The 24,355-nt window shown below is 56.8% G+C and overlaps 3 protein-coding genes across 6 annotated transcripts; 2 read left to right on the forward strand and 1 right to left on the reverse strand.

Moving 5' to 3' along the window:
- The first annotated feature begins 615 nt into the window (after positions 1-615).
- Positions 616-12,599, forward strand: ZDHHC18 (zinc finger DHHC-type palmitoyltransferase 18). Of its 4 annotated transcripts, none has more exons than XR_006181424.1 (10): positions 616-868; positions 1,537-1,697; positions 4,239-4,388; positions 5,860-5,997; positions 6,492-6,540; positions 7,000-7,102; positions 8,510-8,619; positions 9,268-9,367; positions 11,635-11,737; positions 11,825-12,599. XR_006181424.1 is itself a non-coding variant. In XM_042885619.1 (9 exons), the coding sequence occupies exons 1-9, from the start codon at positions 624-626 to the stop codon at positions 11,551-11,553; spliced, it is 1,098 nt and encodes a 365-aa protein (XP_042741553.1). In that variant the 5' UTR covers positions 616-623; the 3' UTR covers positions 11,554-12,599. The 4 variants fall into 4 exon arrangements, 2 of the variants coding, with proteins under 2 accessions (XP_042741553.1, XP_042741555.1); XR_006181425.1 differs by having other exon boundaries at positions 11,842-12,599; XM_042885619.1 differs by having other exon boundaries at positions 11,512-12,599.
- Positions 12,600-14,631: 2,032 nt separating this feature from the next.
- Positions 14,632-15,501, forward strand: SFN (stratifin). Its single transcript, XM_042885607.1, has one exon. It carries the CDS (start codon positions 14,761-14,763, stop codon positions 15,499-15,501), a length of 741 nt encoding a protein of 246 aa, XP_042741541.1. The 5' UTR covers positions 14,632-14,760.
- A 3,721-nt stretch (positions 15,502-19,222) lies between these two features.
- GPN2 (GPN-loop GTPase 2) lies at positions 19,223-24,078 on the reverse strand. Its single transcript, XM_042885572.1, has 6 exons — positions 24,006-24,078; positions 23,235-23,670; positions 21,505-21,661; positions 21,157-21,317; positions 20,285-20,415; positions 19,223-19,802 (listed from the first exon to the last, which is right to left on the reverse strand). Exons 2-6 carry the CDS (start codon positions 23,649-23,651, stop codon positions 19,730-19,732), a joined length of 939 nt encoding a protein of 312 aa, XP_042741506.1. The 5' UTR covers positions 23,652-23,670; positions 24,006-24,078; the 3' UTR covers positions 19,223-19,729.
- Between the last annotated feature and the right edge of the window lie 277 nt (positions 24,079-24,355).

The following is a 24,355-nucleotide window of genomic DNA, read 5'->3' on the forward strand; positions in this document are numbered from 1 at the left end:
CTGTTGGAGACGGTCCAGAGGAGCCACAAAGATGATCAGGGGACTGGAGCACCTCCCCTACAAAGACAGGCTGAGGGAGCTGGGCTTGTTCAGCATAGAGAAAAGAAGGCTGCGGGGTGACCTCATTGCAGCCTGCAATACCTAAAGGGAGCCTAAAACAGGAGGGAAATCAACTCTTTGAAAGGGAAGATAACAGCAGGACAAGGGGAAATGGTTTGAAGTTGAGGGAGGGCAGATTTAGGTTGGATGTCAGGGGGAAGTTCTTTACTATGAGGGCGGTGAGGTGCTGGAACAGCTGCCCAGAGAGGCTGTGATGCCCTGTCCATCCCTGGAGGTGTTCAGGGCCAGGTTGGATGGGGCCCTGGGCAGCCTGGGCTGCTGTGAAATGTGGAGGTTGGTGGCCCTGCGTGTGGCAGGGGGTTGGAGCATCGTGATCCTCGAGGTCCCTTCCAACCCGGGCCTTTCTGTGATTCTGTGCAACGACGCCCCCGACCCCCCCGTGCTGAGCCGTGCCGCCCCGCAACGCCGCTCTCCGGTCACACCCCGCTCCCAACGGTGGCCGGCAGGGGGCGCTGCAATGCGGGGCGGGGCGGGGCCGGGCGTTGCGGGCTCCGGGCGGCGCCATGAAGGACTGCGAGTACCGGCAGATCCCGCCCGGTGCCGCCGCTCCGGGCCCCGCCGTTTCCCCGCCGCCCGTTATACCGGAACGTCCAGGCGAGAACTGGCGGCCCCGACGGAAATGGGAGGTGTTCCCGGGCCGCAACCGCTTCTATTGCGGCGGCCGGTTGATGCTGGCGGGGCACAGCGGAGTCTTCGCCCTCACGCTCGGTCTCATCCTGGCCACCAGCGCTCTGTTCTTCGCTTTCGAGTGAGTCCGCGCAGCCCCCAGCGCCGCTTCGCGTCCCTCGGCCGGCGGTGCCCGCTGTGCGGTGCGAGACATCGCGTCCGTCCTTCCCGTTCTGCGCGTGAGCTGCCGGGACCCGGAGGAGGAAAAAGAGGAGGAGGAGGCAGCGCTGAGCTCGGAGTCCTTTCCGTGCCGGTTGTTCGGGGGATGCGCCGTGCCGGGCAGCCGAGCTCGGTGTTGAGTCCTCCCGAAGCGGAGGAAAACGAGCGCTCCTTTCCCTCTCCGCTTTGGGCAAAGCTCGTGCCGTGTTTGATCCCTGCTTAACCCGGGCTGCGGGGGGGGGGGGGGGGGCCGGGCTCGGTGACCCCCGTGGGTCCTTTCCTAGTGGGGATATCCTGCGGTTTGGCGATGCTGCGATTGAGGAGGGCAGAGGTGCAGAGCGGCTGGCTCCTGGTGCTGCCTTGGTGCTGGAGAACACGGGGCTGCCCCGCACAGCTCCGGCGCTGCAGGATTTGTGTTACGGGTCGTGATCTGTGCTGGCTCCTGCTGTGTTAGAGGGCTCTACTTCAGCCCAACCCCCTCCCCGCGGTAATCTGTAGTATGTTGTGTAATAAACGATAGCTGGTTCTGAAGGGATGGGTGGTAACAGTGCTTATATATGTGAGTTTGGGGTTTTTTTGGTCATTTCACAGCTGCCCCTTCCTCGCCCGTCACCTGACCCTGGCCATCCCCATCATCGCAGCTGTCCTCTTCTTCTTCGTCATCAGCTGCCTCCTCCAGACAAGCTGCAGGGACCCCGGGATCCTGCCCAGAGCCACCCCCAGTGAGGCTGCAGACCTGGAGAAACGCATCGGTGAGACAGCTGGGCCCTCTGCTGCGGGTGCTTCTGCACACTGTCTGCTTAGAGCTTTCCTTTCTGCTTTGTCCTGTTGCTTTCCCAGGCAAAGCCCTGTGCCTGTAGCACAGCAGCAAGCCAAGGCTGTGGCTCTGTACAGAGCCGAGATGAAGGAGAGCTCACGACATCAGCATCCTGAACGTGGTGCTGTCAGCGGCTGTGCTGCAGCTGGGGGTGCACAAAGTCCCCATTCAGAGTCACACTGCTGCACTCGTGGAGGCAGACAGGCAGAGCGTTCATCGTCTGTGCCGTAGTGCAGATCTGGGGCTGGGGTTTCTGGGGATTTGATTTCCAGCCGAGCCTACAGACCTCGGTTTATTTTCCCTCTCTTGGAAGAGACAGTTCTGTGCTACCTGAGTTCCTCCCCCCTGCCCTTCTGTGACGTGGCTGTAGTGCAGAGACTCTGACAAGACAGAAAGCTGATGAGGATTAACCAAGCAGCATTTAGAAAGCTGCCGAAAGCAAGAGGCACGCTTGGAAGATAAAAAGCTTCCCTAGATGATGTGCTTATCCCCACATCAGCTGGGATTTGAGGGGAGAACTTGACTGGCAGAATCTCCTGAGTAGGGTTCCTGGATCAAGGAAATGTTTCTAAAAACAAGTAGGGATGAGATCCTCTTTTCTGTTTTCACGGGACAGCTGCGACTGAGCTAAAACTGGTGCTGAGATGGAGATTGTTGCTGCACAGAGAGTGGTCCCCCAGTCATTTCATCTCAGTGTGAGTGAGGGTGGTCTGTACTGATGCATGGTCCCATCTCTCACTGCCCTCCCTCCTGCTGGTGTTGGTGGGGTCACCCCGCAGCAGGAATTTTGCTGTGATGGAACTGAGCTGCCACTCCTTGCTCAGGTCAGCATTGGGAAGGTGGAGGGGCTGCGCAGCAGGAGATGAGAGAGCAGGATGGGCCTGGGGCCATCCACTCTTGGGGTGTAGTAAAGGCACTGTGGATTTGTAAGCTGGAAGCACTCAGCCAGAAGTGCAGGGGGGGGGATGTCCAGTGCTGGGATGCTTTGGAACGCCAGTGTGAGAAGGAATGGAGCCCTTAACCTGTGCGCTCACTCCAAGTGGAACCATCCCTCCTGGAGGCTTTAGTGGGTTTCAGAGCTGCTTGTGGTAAACCACGACAAACCTCTGTGTAAGCATCCTGCAGATAGTGAGGGCTGGGCTGAGCAGCCTGAGCCCTGCAAGGAGGACGAGGTGAATGGCCAGGGTTGGAAGGGAGCTCAAGGATCACAAATCTCCAACCCCCTGCCACATGTAGGGCCACAAGCCTCCCCATTTAATACCAGCCCATTTAATACCTCCCCATTTAATACCAGGCTGCCCAGGGCCCCATCCAACCTGGCCTTTAACGCCTCCAGGGATGAACGGGGCATCACAGCCTCTCTGGGCAGCTGTTCCAGCACCTCACCACTCTCATAGTAAAGAACTTCCCCCTGACATCCAACCTAAATCTTCCCGCCCTCAACTTCAAACCATTTCCCCTTGTCCTGCTGTTATCTCCCCATTCCAAGAGTTGATTCCCCTCCTGTTTGTAGGCTCCCTTTAGGTATTGCAGGCTGCAATGAGGTCACCCCGCAGCCTTCTTTTCTCTATGCTGAACAAGCCCAGCTCCCTCAGCCTGTCTTTGTAGGGGAGGTGCTCCAGTCCCCTGATCATCTTTGTGGCTCCTCTGGACCGTCTCCAACAGCTCTCTGTCCTTGTTGTACTGGGGGCTCCAGACCTGGACACAAATGATGTGATGGGCTCAGCCCCCAGCTCTTTGCTTTTCACTGCATCAGTGCCATTGTCTGCTGTGCTGCAGTGCCAGGAAGGTGTGTGCACCCTGACCTTCAGTAAGAAATGCTTTAGCAGAGCTGACATGGAGCATTTCCCATCTGCCCACTGAGGGCAGCTGCAAGGCGATAATTCTGTACTTGACTAAAAAAACTGGCTTGAAAATCTTCTCAGAATGGTTATCTGTGTTTCTATTTATAAGTGCTGACAGCAGTAATCTGGCTGCAGATGCTGCCTGCTGCACCAGCTGTTGCTGGTAATATAATCCATTTATTTTCCTCTTACCTTGCTCTGTTACATCTCTATTTTCAAAGCCTTCCCCAGGAGTGGGAAATGTGCTCTTTCAGGAGCGGCTGAGACAAACAAATAACCCAAAATCGCAGACATGGCACAGAGGTTTTCCAGCTCCCAATTTTGCCAAGCTGATAATCAGTTTCTAGCTGCCAGCTCCAAGTGCACAACGCACAGGTGAAACGCACAGCACCTCTGCAAATCCTCAGTTTCACCCACGAGGATAAGGAACCCTTCGTGCCACTGATGTGCATGGGTCAATGAAATCTTCCTTGGAGCACCTGAGACGTGCTTGCTGTGCTGCTCTGTGATGGGGATGTGCCAATGCCTCGTCGTGCCTGGCAGCGGATTGGGGTCCCGTGGGGTGTCAGCTGGATCCTGGGGTGGTCAGGTGTCCCCTGCACTGCTCTGACTGTCCCTCCTCTCCCTTGCAGATGCCATGGGGACCTCCACGTACCGCCTGCCAGCCCGCACGATGGAAGTGGTCATCAATAAGTACGTGGTGAAGCTCAAATACTGCTACACCTGCAAAATGTTCCGTCCCCCCCGCACCTCTCACTGCAGCGTCTGCGACAACTGCGTCGGTGAGTCCTGAAAGCAGCAGTTTGCATCCCATGGGTGTAAGGGCGGCTTAGGTTCCTGAGCAGACTGCTTTTGCTTTTCACAAGGGGTTATATGGTGAGATAGCAAGAGGTCTGGCCTCTTCTCATTTAAATAGAAGTGGCTCGGGTTGAGGGCTCAGCATGTCCAGTGCTCTGTGTCTCTTTCCCCTGCTTTGGAGGGGAGTGTTCCATGATGTGTGGTTTTACTGGAACAGCTGCCCAGAGAGGCTGTGATGCCCCGTCTGTCCCTGGAGGTGTTCAAGGCCAGGTTGGATGGGGCCCTGGGCAGCCTGGGCTGGTATTGAATGTGGAGGTTGGTGGCCCTGCGTGTGGCAGGGGGTTGGAGATTCATCATCCTCAAGGTCCCTTCCAACCCTGGCCGTTCTGTGATTCTGTGATTATGTCAAGGCTTCACCAAGCACAATGTTTGCAGCAGGCTCCAAGCTGTCCCTGGCCTCTGGGTGGTACAGAAACTGCTGCAGGTTGTGGTGTAGCTCATCTATGCATTCACTCTGTGCCCTCTGGCTGCGGTGGGGCAGGAGGGAAGGAGGACAAGAAAAGCCCCCAAGGCTCCATGCAGCCAGTCCCCGTGCAGGGAGCAGTGTGAGTGGGCAGAGCAGCAGCACAGGGCTCAGTGGCACGAGCAGAGGCTTTGCTCCTTGAGTGAGGCTCCTGGTAGTCCCCCGTGGGGCCCTGGAGCCACGCACTGCACTTCACTGGGGCAGATGGAGCAGCAGAACCCCATGGCTCTGATTAAGTTTGGGAGCTCTCATGTGTTTCATGTCTGGGGATAGCTGTGGGTGGCTGGGGCTCCTCCTTGCACTGGATCTGCTGCCTGGAAAGCAGCCACAGGCAGGACAGCATTTGGGGAGGTACAGTCTGGGTGAGCAGGCATGCACTGACTTTGTGTCAGAGTTTTGTTTGTGTTGATGTCCCCTGCAGCAGGGTTACAGCAGTGCTTCAGTCTGCAATCCAGCCCTTTCATTAGAAGCTGGGAGTGCTTCCAGGCATACTGTACCTGCCATGGGTTCCCAGGCAGTTTCTTGGATTGTAGAGCCGTATTTTCATAACTTTGTATATTATTTTCTGCAAAGGGAACAGACACACAGAGGGAGAGCAGCAATGCTGTGGGTACACACCCAGTGCTGCTGGCTGCTGGAGAAACTGCCACGCTTTCCCTGCTCTCTTTCAGTTTTAGTAATGGGAGATGTTACCGGTCACAGGGCTTGCAAGCTTGCAGTGCATGGTGATAGGAAAGTTTTGACCTTAAATGATGTTTAAGAAGGGGTCTATGAACAGGCTGCAGGGCTTGCTTCAAGCTTCTCAGCAATGATGCTCTGCTGAGAGCTGCTGATCTCGGCACAGTGGGTGTGAGCTCGGTTCTCAGCCGGTTGTCAGAGGCTCAGCAGCGTGTGGAGGGCAGCAGCAGCCTCACTGTTTTCCTGTGTTCCAGAGAGGTTTGATCACCACTGCCCCTGGGTGGGCAACTGCGTGGGGAAGCGCAACTACCGCTACTTCTACGCCTTCATCCTCTCCCTCTCCTTCCTGACAGCCTTCATCTTCGCCTGCGTCGTCACCCACCTCACTCTGCGTAAGTCCAGCTGCCAGCAGCAGCAGCAGCACACCTTGCTTTAGGAGACAAGCAGCTCGGGGCCCTGGGGCAGCACGAGGTTGTTGTGTGGGTTTGAGCCTGGCATCCCAGTGCAGGTATCCCAAATAAATGGGGGTTCACGTTGCGGGGAAGCCCTGACTGCTCCTCTCCTCTCTGCAGAGAAACCTTGAGAGCTGGTGACAGAGTTATCCCCCTGCAGAGCAAATGCATTTTGTGCAATCCCAAATGGGTGGGCTTTAAGTGTGTCTTCACTTAGCCCTGCAGGGGAGGTGACCTCTCCTTCAGCTCTAAATCTCCTGGACCTGCGCTTGCTCGCTGACATCTCTGCGCAGTTGCAGCCTGCAGGTGTTTTTGGGCAGCCAGGCAGATCCCTCTGGCCTGCGGGGGGTGGCTGTGTGCTGGGGAGTGAAGCATTGCCTGGAGGTGTGAGGCTGCCTGCTGGAACGTGGTTCCTTGTCCCATTTGCCTTGCAGGCTCTCAGAGAGATGGATTCCTCACCACTCTGAAGACAACACCTGCAAGATATCCTTTTGGTGCCAACAACTGCTTGGACAATTGAGCACTGGTGCAGCAGCAATTAATTGTGTAACGGAGAAGGGAAGCTGGCTCTTTGTAGGGGTGGCCTGATGCAATTCCCATGGTTTAATCAGACCCCAGGTGCCAGGTTGGGGCAGGCAGGTATCCGATGCTCACAGACTGATGGCATCACCAGTTTGGTTTCATCTTTACTCCCACTTGTAGTTCATTGCCAGGGACTAAGGCTGGGTAGCAAATTTGATTCCCAGCTTGCAAGGTTCTGAAGGATGAGGAACATCTGGAGAAAGTCATGCATTGGTGGATGGCTGCAGAATGGCATGGGGGTGGAGAGGTAGCTGGGATGCTTTCATGGCCCAGTTGGTGTGGTCTTAACTGTGAGTGCCTCCCCAAAACAGCTTGTGTAGATGACTTTGTTCCCTGAGAATTCCTTGACTTTTGTTTCACTGTGCTGGAGCTGGTGATTTGTTTTTTCTCAGTCTGGTCTATTTTGGGCCTCTCAGGTTTTCACACTTACTTAGTTGCCTCGAACCTGACCACGAACGAAGACGTGAGTATCCAAACCCTCAACTTTTCACCCCAAAATCTGCTGAGGGGCTGCCAGCCCTCCTGCTCTCTCAGCAGAGGTGAGGCTCCCAGGACTCCCTGGCCATGGTGCAGGATCTGGGTGAGGTATTCTGCCATAATCCACTGACAAGGAAGCAGCTGTGCTCCTGGTTTGGAGAGCTGAGCAAGGGAACACCAGCAAACAGCAGCGTGGTGGGAGGACAGCATTGGTGTCAGATTGGGAGGCAGCACTCTGAAATGTCAGCAGGGTCACACGTGTGGGCTTTTTTCCATTCTGTGTATGGGTTTGCTTAAAATGAGGAGTTCTGAGGTTAAAAAAAGGAAAGCAGGCCCCTGAGGTTTGGGTGTTAGCTTGGGACATGGGTGATCTTAATTCAGCATCCTGTCTAACCACAGGTTTCCTGAGAGACCCTGGGCAAGTCCCTTTGTCTCTATTAGTTCCTCGTGTCTAATAAGCAAAAAATACACAGATGCCTTCTCAAGAGGTGTGCCTTAAAGGCTGGGGTGGTGCAGACTCAAAGGGCTGAGTGAGTGCCCTGAGAAGGGCAGACTGTATGGAAAAGCAGGATCTGTCTGATCCTCAGAAGGAATCAAAATTCACCCTTCTGATCAGAAGTACCTGTCATCCTTGCTGGAAGCTTCCAGCACTGCATCCCATCAAGTTTGAATCCTTTTTTTTTGTTTGTTTTTCTCCTCCTTTCATTTCTTCCTCCTCCCCATTCTGTTGGCTGAGAGTGGTTGGCTGGACTGCAGCAGGCTGTCACAGCCCAGCCCCACCAGCCGTGAGCCCAAAGCTCCTCCAGCTGTGCTGCCCACATCCCAGGCACGTGCTGCATCTGCAGAGGGGGAGTAAAAACAGAAGGAGGAAACAGGGTGGTGAATGGTTCACTGCATCCAGGGGCCCAGGGCTGGGTACAACATCTGCCCACCTGCGTGCGCCTATGCTGAACGTGCCCTGACTTTCAAAATCAGAGTCCTTGTGACAGCTGCTGAGGGTGGGGACATGAGATTACTTCCTCCTGTTGCAGAATGACCTGGGAGTCCCCTCACTGCTTGTTTAACCTCTGGAGCATGAGAGGGACCGTTAGGCAGAGCGCTGCTCTGAAGAGCTTTCAGCTTAGCAGAGAATAAAGAGGGGTGAGGGTCAGGCAGTGGCACTGATGGTGCACGGCATAGAGGGGACACGGCTCTGGAGCTTCTGGTTGCTGAGCCTGGGCAGAGGCAGGAGCAGCACAGTGCCGTCATGCTGCCCTGCTGCTCATCACACAGGGAGGAGGTTTGCATTAAGCCCAACCTCCCACCTCCTGAGCGAGGATTTGAACCAAGCCCCCCATCGCGCCATTACCTACCATCACCTCTTTCCTACCTTAATCGTGTCCTTTCCTTTCAGATCAAAGGGTCCTGGTCAAATAAGAGGGGTTCAGAGTTTGCCAATCCTTACAGCCATAAAAGTATCCTCACAAACTGCTGTGCGGTGCTGTGTGGACCATTCCATCCCAGGTGAGAGCTCAGATGACCCGAAATGCTTGGCAGCATCCCACCAGATTCTCCAGAACAGCTTTGAGTGTTTGTCTGGGGAGCTACAAGCAGCTGCTTTCGCTGCTCTGTCACCAGAGGGTGCACTGGGGCAGAGTTAGGCTGCCTGCTGTGCAGCTCTGTGTTCTGCATCCTGCTCTCTGCATTGCTCCCTGCATTACCCACTGCTCTTTGTTGGCCTCAGAGGTACTGAAATGCCAGCATTGCCATTCAGCAATGCTAAATGGGTTTCAGGGAGCTGAGCTGCGTGCTGGGAGGCTGCAGAACAACATTTCACCTAGATTCTTTCCACGTTTAGTTTGTATTCCTGTTATAAAGTCCTTCTGCAGCTCCCACTTGGGTCTGTGGCAACCCAAACCTTTCTGTTGGCTGTGTGGTGGGCAGGGAGCTGTGGAGACCTCCTGTGGGTCATCAGCTCCATCTCTACAACAGAACTGTCTGCGTGTCAGGAAGGTTTTGGTTTTATGATCAGGGTTGGTTTACAGCCCAGGCCAGCTGAGGGTCTGCAGAAACCATCACTGAAAATGATTTGATTCAGTGGCTGTGCATCCGGTCTCCATGTCCTGCATCCTAACCCTCCTCCCCTTGCGTCTTTTCCCTTTTGTTTTCCAGTTTGATAGACAGAAGAGGGTTCATCCAGCCAGATGTGGGGACGCCGGCCAGTCCAAAGAACGAAATCCCTTCCTTTGGAGCCAAACCTGACACCAGCATGGTAGGAGGTGGTGCTGGGGTGTAGCCCAGTGCCTGCCATGCCTGCACCCATCTCCAGCAGTACCTTCCCTTCTCACCATCTCCCTGGCCTCAGGCAGGACAGCTTTGTGATGCAGATCTGCCAAAGACTCGGTCGAGCCATACGTTGCCTTTTTTTTAATTATTATTATTTATTTATTATTTTTTGTTTCTTCCTTTCACTGTGATGTGACCTGCCTGGACTTCTGACTGATGCAGCACCCCGGGGCTGCCGGGGAAGCAGGGATCCCTCCTGCACCTGGGAAGCAAAACGGGTCTGGGGAGAGGAGAGCCCTGAGCCTGGAGCATCACTCCGGGCAGTGGCTGCGTGCCCTGCGTGGGGCAGAGAGGAGCTGAGAACGGGGCGTGGGCTGGCAGAGGGATCCTGCTTGGAGCTGTGCTGCTGAGCCTTGCCTGCAAGGCTGGTGCAGGTGGAAGCTCCCTGCTGCCCCTGCTGTATCCATGAACGCTTCTTGCTCCTCCGTGCCAATGCAGAGGGGTTGTGTGTCTTAGCGGCCAGGTATTCAGCTTGACCTGCTGCCAGAGTGGCTTTTCTTGTCCAGCAGCTGCTGTGCCTTGCTGAGTTGTGGTTGTGCAGCCATGGGAGCCGGCTGGGCGTCCTGTCTGCTGCTGGTTCTGTATTCTGTCTGCTCACCGGGGCAATGCTGGGGAGATCTTGGCATGTTGGCTGTGGCAGTAAGACAAAGCTTTGCAGCAAGGGCACAAGTTAGGAGGACCCTCGTAGTGAGGAAGAAGAAACACATACAGCATCCTGCAGCTCTCCCTGTGGGAAGCTCCAGCTGTGAGATTTGGGATCCTTAACTTGCCAGGGAAGCCCGACTGCATCCAACCTGTAGGAGAATGGATGGCTGCAGGAAAGTGGTGACTTCCCAAGGGCTGTGCCTGTCCCAGGTGGTTACACAGAGAGAGCAGCAAGTGTGTTCTGATCTCTGACAGCCTCACATCGTGCTCTTGCTTTGGGTTTTGGGCCAGCAGAGAACTCAGGGTGATCCCTGTGTGCCTTGGTGCATAGTTCCCAGCCTATGGAGATGTGGCTGAGCCGGGTTGGGCTCCCAGCTCTGCAGGTTGCTGACAGGAGCAGTAGAGGGAGACTCACAGGCCTTGTTAGCAATACTTGAATCGTGTTACTAAAAGCTGCTGGATAATTTTGCACAATTTGTAGATTTTTTTTTTCTATGTAATGTTTTTATATTTGACATAGATAGCATTGTGCATGTTAGGATCAGGCTGGAGCCTTGCAGGGCTTTGTGTCAAGCTGCCTGGTTGGGTTTCCTGGGAGTTGCAGGCAGGGGTTTCAGCCTGGGGCAGGGGGCAGCTTGTCCTGCTGAGTTAGCCAGAGCTGTGCTGTATGCAGCAGGTGACTGAGCCAGCCCACATGGAGGGCTGCCAGCTTGCCATGGCCACCAGCTTGCCTTCCCCTCTGCAGAAAGCCCAGCTGGCCCCAGGGGCCCAGGTGAGAGCGTGGCAGCTGCTCCATTTCTGCTGCATCCCAGCAGATGGCCCTCACTGAGCGCAATGGGAGCAGTGTGGCTCCATGCCATCCCATGGGCTGCGTGCTTCAGCCTGGAAGCCTAAAATCCACCTTGGCATCCGGAGAGGCTGCTGTGCCCCTATGTCCCTGCTGCTGCACAGCTGTCCCAGGGGTTTGTCCCTGCCAGCAAGGGCTGAGCAGGAGGACCTGGAGCCAACAGAGCCGTGTGCAGGTCATCAGCGGGGCCCAGGTTCCTTCCTGTTCTTATTGAAACCAGTTTCCTTGATTACTCGTTGTAATAAAATTATATTTTTAAAGAGTTAATTGCTTGAATTATTTTTTTATTCTTTAAGACAAAAGAGGATGTTGACGTTGGATGGTGCATTAGTCACAGGGCTCGCCTGGGCGCCCTCCTGCAGGATGGGGCTGCGCGGGGGGGGGAGGGGGCACTGAGCACCAAGTTGAAACTGGGGGAGGGGGTTTACCCCCAGGTCTCGGGGCTGGGCCAAGTGTCGCCCTGCTCATGCATCTCTGCTTGGAGCTGAGCTCCCTCTGGGCCCCGCACTCCATCCATCACAGCTCGCACACCCCGTGCCCGCTGGCGTTGCGGCGCGTAACTCTGGTGTCTTCCCCAGGAGGATGCCTGCCAGGACTTCGCTGTTTCCTGCACAGCCTGATTGGACGTGCCCTCTCCTCTGCCCCTGGCCCTGCATTTTGGGGGCTGGCTGGTAAGAAAGGATTTCCTTTTTCTCCTTCAGCCCATCTCATCTCCACTGCATGTCCGGCTCTGCCTGTGAAGCCCTCCATCACCCTCCAGCCGTGCTGATACCTGCATGCTCCCACCGCCTTCCTGCAGCCTGGGTGAGCACAGCAGGGTGCTTCCCTCCCCCCTCCCCCGAGTGCTGTGAGATGGAGCTGGACTGGGTCAGCCCAGCTTAGGGACAGCAGCCCCGTGATGTTTGCAGTAGTGCCCTGCACGGTGCAGGGATGTGTTTGTGGTTTGTCCGGACTGGGAGCACGTTATGGTTCCACCCCTCATCTCCATGTCTCCGTGCCTCAGTTTCCCTGTGTGTAATGTGACATTTGTCCTCCCATGTGCCTACCATCAAGGTGAGTTCTTTCTCCTCCTTCCCCGGTCCTGGGGCTGTGCAGTGTGCTCAGGGCAGCACGGAGCTCCGCAGGCCGGCAGCCCCTCTGCCCCTCTTGGAGCACCCTGGGGAAGCCAGGACCCCACGAACCTCCCCGATGACGACAGCCATCAGCACCGCCTGTGCCTCTACAGAGCTGTGCCTTCCCCCTTCCTGCTGGGAGACAGGGGGGAGAGCAGCCATGTGCAAGCCAAAGCCTTTCTGAGCCCCCCACCCACAGCAGGGGCCAAAAAGCCATACAGCATCCCTCCTGAGTGCAATACTGCGTTCCTCCTGCCTCCCACTCACCGTGGGGAAGGGCCATAAACTGAGCCAGGGCTCCCAGCACCCAGCCCTACCTGGGGGCTCCTCCTGGGGGGCGGGGGGGGTTGGGTTTGAGCCAGCACATGTTGCCCACTGCATCCCACTTGACCCTGTAGGATGGTGCATGGTCAATACTCACCCTCCTTATGAGCTCCCCACCCCCCGGTTCATCACTATGGGGCTCTGATGGAGGGGATGGGTCCCTTCCCCCTGTGCAAAGGGCTTCAAGCCTGGTAGGATTCTGCCTTTTACTTTTGTAATGAAATAAAGATTTTCCCATTTCCTGTCTGTCTCTGTGGTGCTGGGCTCCATCCTGCATCCCTCGCTGAAGCTGTGTGAGTTTAGGGGCATCTGTGGGTGCTCTGAGTGTGATGGGTGGCCATGCTCCCCCCCCCAGCAGGGCACAGAGCTGGGGCTCGTCCCTTCACCTCCTCCTCCCCCCCTAACTTGCACCAAAACCGGTAGAGCAGAATATTTCTGCAGCTCCTGCTCAGCTCATTGCCACCATTTGGCAGCAGCTCAGTGCTTCTGGCAGCACCCGAACCCTCGAGCTCCACGCTGCGCCCTGAGGGGGACCTGCCCCCATACTCTCCGATGGGGGGGTGCTACCATGTTGGGATGAGATGGGGCAGAAATGCATTCTGTTCAAAACCACAGCCCCTTCCATCCGTGAGGTCAGGCAGTGCCCACGTGGGCTCCACTTTGGGCCCCAAACCACACAGCCCCCACCGCTTGGCTGGACGGGGAGTGGGACCGCACAAAGCTGGGACCGGCAGCTTCCAGCCCTGAGCAACCCCAGCAGGGACAGAACGGAAGGGATGGGGCCGAGGGTGCTGGCACAGTGCTGGTGAAGCCCTTGGCCCCATCCCCACGTGCTGCCTGCCCGCCGCACCCTGCCCTGTGCCGGCGTGTGGGAACAGGCTGAGAGCGAAACTGCAGCGCAACGCTGAGCGCAGATCCTAATCGGGGCCGCCAGCGCTCCTGGGCAGAAGTAAAATAAAAATGAGGATGAAAAAAAACAAAAAAAAAATTGAAAAAAAAAAATCTCAACTCTTTTCAGTGCGGCATGAAGGGAGCGAAACGTGCCCTGCTGGGCTGAATGGAGAGGGTGGGGGACGTGGCAATGGGTCTGGGGGAGAGCTGGAGAAGCCTTAATGGGGCTCCGGTGGGGTTTGTGGGTGTGGAGCTGCCCTGGGGTTGGGGACACCCCGATATTTTGGGAGGGGGTTGGTGTTGAGTACTTCCAAGTGCCAGGGCAATTCCCCTGAGCCGGCGGTGTTGGTTGGGAATGCCCCGATCCCAATCCTGGCCCCGATCCCTGTGGCAGTGCTGGGCAAGGTGCTGCTCCTCCTGCCTCGATTTCCCCACCGGTGGGAATAAATACCTGCCCTTCAAGCCCTCGCAATTACCAACGAGTTAATCATCATATAAAAATGACAGCGATAGGATTTTTGGGAGGAGACCATTTTTACAGCCAGGCCCACCCCGTGCTGTTTCTCTAAGGGTGTTTGGGAAGGGAGCACCGGGTGCTGCCGCATTCCTGCTTCACCCCAATGTGACGACCCCACTGCTCCCTGTTCCGAGCACTGCTGGCAGATGGGGAAGGGTCCCCAATTGGTCTCCCGGTCATCTGGGGTCTCCATTGATTCCAGGTCTCCCATTTATTTGGGGTCCCCCATTGATCCAGGTTCCCCCAATGATTCAGGATCCCCCATTGATCTGGGATCTCCATTGATTCCGGATCTCCCATTTATTTGGGGTCCCCCGTTGATTCAGAGTCTTCCATTTATTTGAGGTTTCCCATTGATCTGGGGACCCCAATGATTCCAGGTCTCCCATGGATCCGAGCATCCCACTGATCTAGGCTTTCCTATTGGTTCAGGGTCCCCCACTGGTCTGGGGTCTCCATGGATTCCACGTCTCCCATTTATTTGGGGTCTCCCATTGATCCAGGGACCTTCATTAGTTCAGGGTTCCCAACTGATCCCAGCTCCCCCATCGGTTCAGTCTCCCACTAATGCAGGATCTCCCGTTGACCCAGAGTTCTCCACGGATCCGGAGTCCCCCTGGGGTGTCCCCTTGACGGGGGGGGGCTCTCCGAGGACCCCAGGACTTCCCTGAGCTCATCCTCTCCCTCCCGGCACCCTGAGCGAAGGCAGGGTGGGTGCCACCCGCTCACCCCTTCCCCAGCACCCCTCTGCCTCGGGGCGCGATGACTCACGGCAATTTGGCTTTTAAGGGCGGGCTCAGCGGGGAGGAAGCAGAGGAGGAGGAGGCCGCTCCTTCAGCCTCGCTGACTCCTCCCGCTCTCGCTCGGGGCTCCGACGCTCAGCCAAAAGCGAATCGAGGCGGCGAAGCTCAGCAGAGGCTCCGACGGCTCCCAGCCCCGCTCCTCGCCCCGACGTCTCGTCCCGCGCCCGTCCGCCTTCAGCCATGGCAAGAAACCACCAAGTGCAGAAAGCCAAGCTGGCCGAGCAGGCCGAGCGCTACGAGGACATGGCGGACTTCATGAAGGCGGTGGTGGAGCACGGCGACGAGCTCTCCAACGAGGAGCGCAACCTCCTCTCCGTCGCCTACAAGAACGTGGTGGGCTGCCAGCGCTCGGCCTGGAGGGTCATCTCCAGCATCGAGCACAAAACCGAGGAGGGCGACGACAAAGCGCAGCTGGTGAACGAATACAGGGAGAAGGTGGAAGAGGAGCTGAAGGGGGTCTGCAACGTGGTGCTGGGCTTGCTGGAGAAGCACCTCATCAAGAAGGCCGGCGACGCCGAGAGCAAAGTGTTCTACCTGAAGATGAAGGGAGACTATTTCCGATACCTGGCCGAGGTGGCCGCCGGCAACGACCGCAAGGAGACGATCGACAGCGCCCAGAAGGCGTACCAAGAGGCCATGGACATCAGCAAAAAGGAGATGCAGCCCACGAACCCCATCCGCCTGGGGTTGGCCCTCAACTTCTCCGTCTTCCACTATGAGATCGCCAACGCCCCCGAGCAGGCCATCTCGCTGGCCAAGACCACCTTCGACGAGGCCATGGGGGACCTGCACACGCTCAGCGAAGACTCCTACAAGGACAGCACCCTCATCATGCAGCTGCTCAGGGACAACCTGACGCTATGGACAGCCGAGTGCGCGGGCGAAGACGGCGGCGAGGCTGGCGAAGAGCCCAAGAACTGAATGGCCCCCACGCAGCTGGGGTCCGTCCCCCACCTCCTTCCTCCTCCTCTCCCTCCCAGACTCCCCCTCCTCCCCTTCCCAAAACCCCTCGGTGTCTTTTCCTTTTATTTTTTTTTTTTTTTAAGGGGGGGGGAAGGAATTTCGCCCCCCCTCCCACCCTCACCCCCCCTCCAGTTCCGGGAGTGGGGTCCATATGTTTGCCCTTTGGCAGGGCCTCCCCTTTCCCTCTCCCCCCCATGTTCTTGTCATGCTCCCCCCACCCCTTTAGCATTTTGGTTGGGAGATACCCCAGCGTGGCTTAGGGGGGCCCTAACCCACTGTCTTGGGGGGCTGAAGCCACGCCACTGGTCCCTTGGGGGCAGTGGGAGGAGGTGATGGGACGGGATGGGGAAAAAGGGGAGGGGGGTCCGATGTGCCCCCCACCCAGTTGGAGGATCGTGAATTGCCGAAGCCTCTGTGCGGCTCCAATAAACCATCTCGTGCACGCCTGCCTCTGTGGTCGCCTCATCTCTCCTCCCGTGCACATGCCCAGGCAGCTCCTGAAGCTCCCAGCGCCGGTCCCATTGCATGCCACGCCGTGCTGGGGGAGCACTCAGGGCCCCCAAAGCACCGGTCCGGCTGCCTGCAGCCCCTCCCAGCCCTGCCGTGGGTTGTGGGAATACTCAGCGAGCCCAGACCTCAGGGACGGGTCCCAGAAAGGGCTTTCCAGGTGGGCATTCCAGGTGGGTTTTTCCATAGGGAGAGGGTGCCCCACGTCTCCAACCCTGCAGTTGTGTGTCCCCGTTCCCACGGTGCCCCCATCCCTGCGCTGTTCCCATCCCTGTACTGTCCTCACCTCCATGATGTTCCCATAGTGTCCCCACCCCCATGGTATTTCCATCCCCATGGTGCTCCCGTTCCCATTGAGTTTCCACCCCCATGATGCCCCTATTCCGTAGTGTCCCTGTCCTCATAGTGTCCCTATCCTCATGGTGTTCCCACCCTCATGGTCTTCCCATCCCTACGGTGTCCCTATGGTGTTTCCATCCCCACAGTGTCCCCATCCCTACAATGATCCCGTCCCCACGTTTTCCCTATGGTGTCCCCACCTTCATGATGTCTCCATCCCCATGTTGTCCCCACCCAATCCACACAACCCACAATATCCCAGACCCCATTACTGGGGCTCCGTGCAGACAGGGGGACATTTCAGGATGTTTCAACCCCTACAGCACTGACGTGGAGCTGCCCCAGGGGAGGTGACAGCATCCCACCAAGGTGAGGACATCCCCGTGGAGGTGCAGATGTGCCGGCGCAGGAGAAAGCTCAGCACTTCTGGCCCTGGCGCTCAGCCACAGCGAAGGGCGCAGCTCTCAAAGCGCGAGTTTCAACACGAACAGTTAATTACACTGAAATCCAGTCCCGGCAGCCTGGGCCGTGAGCTCATCAGATGGAGAGCAGCAGGGCTGGGCCGTGGTGGGCAGGACCCGGCTTTGATGGGAAATGGGGTGGCAGGAGGAAGCGGCGTGACTCAGGGTGTGCCGGTTCAGTGGGGTCTTTGCTTGGGGACATCGGGGACATTGCACCGAGCTGCGCTTGGGCACGGTCAAATGTTGGGTTTGGGGAAACTGAGGCATGACCCTGGGGTGGGGAGGATGGGGCCGTGGGAATGCTCTGGCTGTGGGAGGATGTGTGGAGCAGAACCTGCTCACCCAGCCCCGCATCCCGTGGCAGAGCCGGCTCAGTGCCTGCGAGGCAATGCTGGGAGCCCCCAACCCAGAGCTGAGGAGAGGCCGTGGGGTTGAGGATGGGGTTGGGGTCCATTGGTGCCATCGGTTCCCTTTGAATGGAAAATGAGCGGCTTCTGTGGTTGGCCTCTGTTCTGCCCAGAACGCACCCACCCCTCCTTGGAGCTGCTCTCAGGCTCATTGGGCAGTGCAGGGCCGGCAGACGTGCAGGATGACCCGCAGGCACCCGCTGGCCGTGACCCCAGGGGTTGGGGACACGGGGAGGGGACGGCGGGCAGTGAGAGATGATAACCATGCCCCAGATTGCAGTGTGATTGGGGCCGTGCTGCTCCCCATCCTCCCAGACAGCCCGGAGGCTTTTTGGGGCTGGGAGGGATCCCTGATACCCACAAGGCTCCCCATCCTTATCTTCCCAAAGTAGGAACAGAGCAGGGCTGTGCATGTGGATTTTAGGGCTTTTGAGCAGCAGCAGCACAACGGGATTCAGGTGCCCATGTCCAGGGAGTGTTCCCAACTCAGAGCCACCCTAGGGCTGGGGATGGGTGGTGGGCACTGGGAGCAGGTCCCAGCACAGCCCCACACCCAGTTGCTACTGGCCATGGCTTTACGGCTACTGGAATAGGTCTCTGCTGCCTCATTGGCACTGCTTGTACAACCTAAGCGGGACAGACGGGCAGCAGGACACACAGCCAGGCTTGTTCTTTGTCCCCAGGCTGGGTGACAGAGGCTGAGCCCCATCCCAGGGGCTGCTGGCCACAGCAGGGCAGCTTTTGGGGTGCCCATGGTGAGTGCTGCCCTGATGGGGAGTTCACTGAACCCAAAATCAGGGGGAGGCAGCCAGGCTGGTGGTGGGCTTTGCAGTGGTTGGGAGTAGATGTTTGGGATGGCTGCAGTGCCTGGAAGGACCCTTCCGTCCCACTTGCTCCGTGTCTGTGTGTCTGTCCACACACAGAGAATAGCACAAGGCTGAGGCAGTGAGGGATGGTGCCCATCCAAGCCTGGGGGGCTCTGAAACCAGTTGGTGTTGGTCCCAGCCCCACACTCCTGGGCTGCTGTTGGGATCAGCTCACTCCAAGCCCACTGCTTCGAAGTAAGCCAGTCCTGGGCACTGGAACCCACTCTTAGGGGGGGGAGAGCTGTGCTGTGGGGCAGGGGGATGGAGGTGCACAGAGCTGTGAGCAAAGCCTCAACCATCCCCCATCTCCCACCACTCCCCACCTCCAAACATTCTCCATCCCCAACCACTCATTCCCCCATCCCCAACCATTCCCAATCCCCGACCCCACAGAACACAGAGCTGGGGGTGGGGGCAGGAGGGACCACACGGGCTGGGAGCCAGGACCCCAGGGCCAGGCCCGCACCGTGGTGACGAATCCTGGCCCCGTGCCCAATGCTTGCTCAACGGGAGCGACGGGAGCCAGGCTGTCACCTCCTCAGCCCCCGGGATCTGTCCCCTCCCGGCGTGGGGACGTGCAGGAGAAGGACCGGGTCTGTGGGACACGGCAGCGCTCCCCTCGGGGCTCAGAGCTCTTTGATTTTCCATCTTCCCCACCGCAGGGCTGGGGCTGAAGGTGCTGCAGGGGTAAAATCAGCAGAAGGCGAGCGGCTACAAAAGCTTTGGCAGCTCGTGGGTAACTCTGGCTTGACCCAACAGCACCCTTTTAAGCCACCAAATCTCTCAGAGCCGTGAAAAATCGGCCATAAATCAGCTTATTTTTTATGAGCACATCATCCGACCCTTTTGCATCAGATGTGGGGCTCAGAGATCGGGCTGGAAACCCGCACCAGCAAGGCACGAGGATGGAGTTTCAGCTCCCAGTCTGGTCAGGTTGGCTCCCAGCCCCACTTCCAGCTGGAGAAGGACCTGCACAGTTCCCAGGTAGAGGAACACAACACTGCAAACAGCCCTGCTGTGACGTTCCCACCAGAGGGTTTTTAGCCCCAGGCTTTGTAGCACTCGGTTTTATTTATTCAGGTTCAGCAAACTCCCAAGATGAAAGCGAGACAAAGTGTTTTATTAAGAAAGAGTCCATCATTATTTAAAAAAAAGAAAAACAACCTTCTCTCTGTCCTCCTTGAGACAGACTGGAGGCTTCCTAGCCGAGTACGAGGGCCACGTACACCTCCTCCTAGGAAGTAAACCAAGAACTCACGTCTCAAGTCTCACTAGAGAAGAAACAAGCCGACTTTTCTTTCCCCACATCTACCTTGGGCTCACTGGGGAAAAGGAGACATGGCAAAGCTCAGTCTCCCTTGTTTTCTTCTCTCACAACCCCCACCCAGCTCTCTCTCGCCCCAAGAAGACCCAACTTGCTTTGTCCTCAGCCAGAGCCCATCCATTCCACTGCTGCAAATTCCCACAGTGAGCGAGTGCAGCAGGCAGACCTCTGCCTGGAGAGACTTTCACTTGCTCTGAGTCACACAGCACAGAGTCCCTTAAACTCTCAGCAGCAAAAGGAGAGCTGTCGAAGCAGAGCGCGGCTGCGGCGGAGCTGGGTGTGTTACATATCCATCACTTCTTCTTCCACCGTCTTGTCCTGAGATTGCACATACTTCTCCTGCACTGCAAGGGTGCTGATAACGCACTAATTAAGGAAAACAAGGCGGCAGGGCAGGGCTCAAACACTCCCTTCTACAAGGAGCTCTAACGTTCTCAGTGAGGAGCCAACCCCTACGTGTGCCTGAAGGCTGGCAGGGAGGCAGCAGTGCTGGCAGCAGCTCGCATCACCTGAGTTATTTCTGGCTCTGGCTGATCCCAGACCCGACAAGTACAGGAGAATCAATTGTATGGTTTGGACAGAGCGTAAAGAAACAGTTCAGGTGAGTGTGAATGAGAGGAGAGTTGTCAAAAGATTCCTCCCACATGTACAGCGTCAATTAGCAAGGCATGCAGTAGCTGTGGTATGGACAACTGCCTGCTGAGCTCTGGGCTGAGCATCTGCATCACAGCACAGCATCAGACCATGGCAGGAACCACCTGCAAGCTGCCAGCCCCACCTCCAGCCCCTCTTACCCAGGAGAAATTAAAGCAAGGGAGGATCAGTGGAGAAGGATACGAAGTAAAGTGGAAATCTGCTCCCACTGCTGCCGACATCAGAGCTTCCAGGCTTCTGTGCTCCTGGTCCCCAAAGGAACAGCCGTTGGCTTTGTCCACTGCCTGCATCACCTGCCGCATGCTGTCCTTATCCTGAAAGGGAGAGAGGTGACACGCAGGGAACACAACCCTTCCCAGGGGCAAGAGCTCATGCTGGCCTTTACCACCCATTTTCTCTGAGGCTGTGGGCCACCTGAACTACACTCCAAGCCTCCATGGCACTGCCTGCCTCCTCCCTGAGCCCAGAGGGCAACAGGACAAGGAGGAGCTCCCCCCTGGGGTCTGAATACACGATGGGCTGACACCCTCCGCCCTCTCGCTCCCTTTCATCACTGCTCATCTCAGCCCATCTCCCTTTGTTGACACTTCTGCAAACTGCAAAATTAACATTTTGAGTCCTTGCTCACAGATGCGTTCCTCCCATCTCCAAATTACTTTGCTCTCCCTGATTTGAAAGTGCTTTAGGTAATGGCTCAGAATTGCAATGCAGGCGAAGGAGTCTCAATTCCCCACCCCAGGACAGGAGGCCCACATAGCTCCAAGCCCATCAGCTTTTCCTTCTCCTTCGGCTGCCACAGAACATGTGCAAGTCTGGGTGCATTTCACTGCCCTCCTCCATCCTTGAGTCTCTCCACTGTAAAGCCTTTCAGCCCCCACTGTCCCCATTTGTTACAGCAACTTCTGGGGGCGGAGGGAAAAGCAGCAGAGGCAATATGGGATTTGGGGGCAGCATTTGCAGAAGATATATTTCCCCCACTTTCTGCACGTCCACGTGCAACCCAGCTGCTCCCAAACATCCTGGCTCTCTCTGCCCCTCTCCTCCCACTGCATCACCTGGACGTTGAGCGGAACGAAGGACACCAGGCTGTAGTCCTCAATCACCTCCACCAGCTTCGCATTGAGGCGGCGGTAGTTTCTGAAGAAGGGGTCAGAAGCTAAATGGTCAACCAGGTAAGAGAGGTCCAAGACCTCCGTGTAATAATCCAGGTTGAAAGCTGTGGGGAAACACCGAGAGGCTCTGAAAACCTGTTGTAGATGTGGGTGATTCCCTGCTACCGAGAACCCAGTGAGATTTACACCATTTTCCCAACCAGCTCCCAGCAAAGCAGCCCTGTACCATGGCAGCTGATCTGCATCTGACACCACCTGACTCCACGTCTCCCTCTCTGAAAGGCGCCATACCCAGCTTGCCATACTGCTCAATCAGGTCCATCTTGGAGAGGACGTTCACGTGGGGCAGCTCCACATGCAGCATGGTAGAGAGCGAAGTGCAGAGCACGGAGATGAACTTGCCAGGGTCTGTGCAGTAGTGAGAATCCACCAGATGTACTGCAGCCAGCTGGGGAGCAAAGGCACACAGGTGAAAATCCTTCTGCTTAATCCTGGGAGACTCTGAGAAGGACAACCCACCCAGATGTAACTAACCACACAGATTCCTACGTGGGGAAAGCTATCACACGTACATAAAACACCCTCCTATGGATATACATATGGATATACAATCTGTACAATGCATGGATAGGTCCACCATCTCCACCCTCACACCTGTAGGGGCTTCAGAGTGAGGATGCTGTGCGCAGGGAGGGCTGTGGGAAGGCTGCAGCACTGCAGGACGCCCTCACACCCCAGCTGCTCCCACGTTTCTGAGGACATCTCTCTTTGCAGCAGCAGTTCCCTGCTCGGCTGCACTCTGCAGGTTTTTGGGGGTGAACCCCATCCTGAGCTACACAACTGCCTCAACGTTTCCACGTTCCCCACAGGAAAGTTTGCCAGCTCAACAGCAGCAACTGCAGAACACCACACTGTGCCAGGAGAAGCAAGCGCCCTGTGGTTTGAAATAATAATTAATCACTAAATTAACGAGCTGCTCGATTCCCTGCGTTTCACGCGGCTGTAACAATGTGGTCTGCGATCTCTGCTAAGCTGCTGGCAGTTGCACAATGCCACTCACAGGCAGAGCTCTGGAGCTGAGGGTGGTTGAGTCACAGCCGTGCTTCTGCAGCACAAAAAAACACAAAGCCAGAGCAAAGCTCACAGGCAGGTGTAAGCACTGCTGTGCCCATCAAAACAGGAACGTAACCATCTTTTTTTAGTAACTGCAGTTTCGTGTATGTTTATTTGAATAAAGATGAATTCTAATGTGCAGATTCCCAGCGACACTCTCAAGCAAACGAACTTGCCCTTCTTGCTCGCATCACATGTGGTTTGCACATTCATGGTTTGGCCCAAATGCAAAACAAATGCAACGTAGGCAAGTTAGTGTGGTTATGGGACTCTTCTCACCCGCGCTTCCTAATTTGCATCTTCCATTGTGCAAGAAAGCACAGAGCACGTATTACGATGTGCACAGCGATTTGGTTTGGCTGCAGGAGCAGCAGGCAGGGCCTGAGATGACACCTGAATTTCTCACAGCGCAATGCAGAGGATCTGCACTCGCCCTGCACGCACACTGCATTCCCTGCCCTGAAATACAGCACTGACTCAAATAAGACACAGAACAAACCTTCCAGCAGCGAGAATCTCGGAGGAAGGAACCCATGTTTCTGCTCAGCATAGCAGCACCGTGCTAAACGTCCTGAACAAGCTACTCCTGCCTGTCCCACCAAGCATAAAATCATAGAATCCTAGAATGGCCTGGGTTAAAAGGGAGCCCAAAGATCAGCTAGTTTTAATCCCCTGCTGTGTGCAGGGTCACCAACCAGCAGCCCAGGCTGCCCAGAGCCACATCCAGCCTGGCCCTGAATGCCTCCAGGGAGGGGGCATCCACAGCCTCCTGGGGCAACTTGAGAACAAGCAGGATGGTGAAGAAAAGAGCCATTAGCAGCCACATCCACAACCAAAAAGCCCCGACTGCAAGGTGTGCAGCACCTGAGCCCCTTGCACAGCTGCAGTGCCCACAGCACTGAACCCACCCTGAAATTCCACTTGGCCAACTGTGCAAAGACGTTCTTCAGGGCATCGTGGTGGGTGTAGAGCTCCACCTGGCCCGGGCAGTCAAACAGGTAGTAGTGACCTCTGAAGGCAGACAGCTTCTCCTGCAGCCAGTCGAAATTGGCCTCCAGGTACTCCATGCAGTAGATGAGCCCCCCGTTGGGCCCCAGCTTCAAGTTCTCCATCACGTCAGACAGGGTGATGAGCTCAGAGATGTCCACAGCACAGGAATAGGGCATCCCCTCGTTGGCTGGGTCCAGGTTCACCACAGCCACCTTGCGCCCAATCCTGCCCATGAACTCCTGCATGCCATGGCAGTAGGTCGTCTTGCCGGAGCCTGGAGGCCCGATCACAACCTGGCCAAAGGCCAGCGGGCTGCCCTTGCTGCTCTCAGACATGGCGGCTCATCTCCTCCTCCTGAGCAAGAAATACAAAGCTCTCATTCACGGCTTTATTTCCATGGATACGAACGCTGCGAGGTGGGCCTTGAGCCCGTGGCTGCGAATCAGGAAGGGTGCTGCAGCAGGGTGAGGACCCAAAGCCAGCATCACAGCTGCGCGTCCTTCCCTTCGTCCCTTCTGCCAGCCCCACATCCCATTCCCCTTCTCCCCCCGCGTCCCCACCCACACCCTCTACGCCTACATCCGTCCCCACACCCCACTCCCGGCCCTTCTCTTCTTCCTCCACCTCTCCCAGCCCCCAAACCCCCCCACGTCTCCCCCACACCCCCACGTGTTCCCCCTCCCGCTCACCGCCACCACCGGTGTCTCAGCTCTGGGTCCGGGTGCCCGCAGGGCCCCGCTTACCGCGTTCCGGCCCCAGAACGGCAACCGCCTGCACGGCGCCCCCTAGCGGTCGGAGGGCGCAGCGGACCGAATGGTGCCTCGGGTTTGCCGGTTCGATTCCCCGCTCCACCCGTTTCCTCCAGGCACAAACCCAGCACCCCCACCTCCGCCTCCAAAAACAGAGAAATGACTCTCTACGTTGTCTCTGCCACACCTAATGAGAAGTGCAGAGTAAGCAGCAGGAAAAGGCTGGAGCCCACTGACTCGGAGGAGACTTAATTCACATGTAACACCACAACGCCAGGTCACATGGATGA

This window comes from Lagopus leucura, unplaced genomic scaffold, assembly GCF_019238085.1.
Source record: "Lagopus leucura isolate 7727_CA_CO unplaced genomic scaffold, USGS_WTPT01 Super-Scaffold_100051, whole genome shotgun sequence".
Taxonomy (NCBI): Eukaryota; Metazoa; Chordata; class Aves; order Galliformes; family Phasianidae; genus Lagopus; species Lagopus leucura.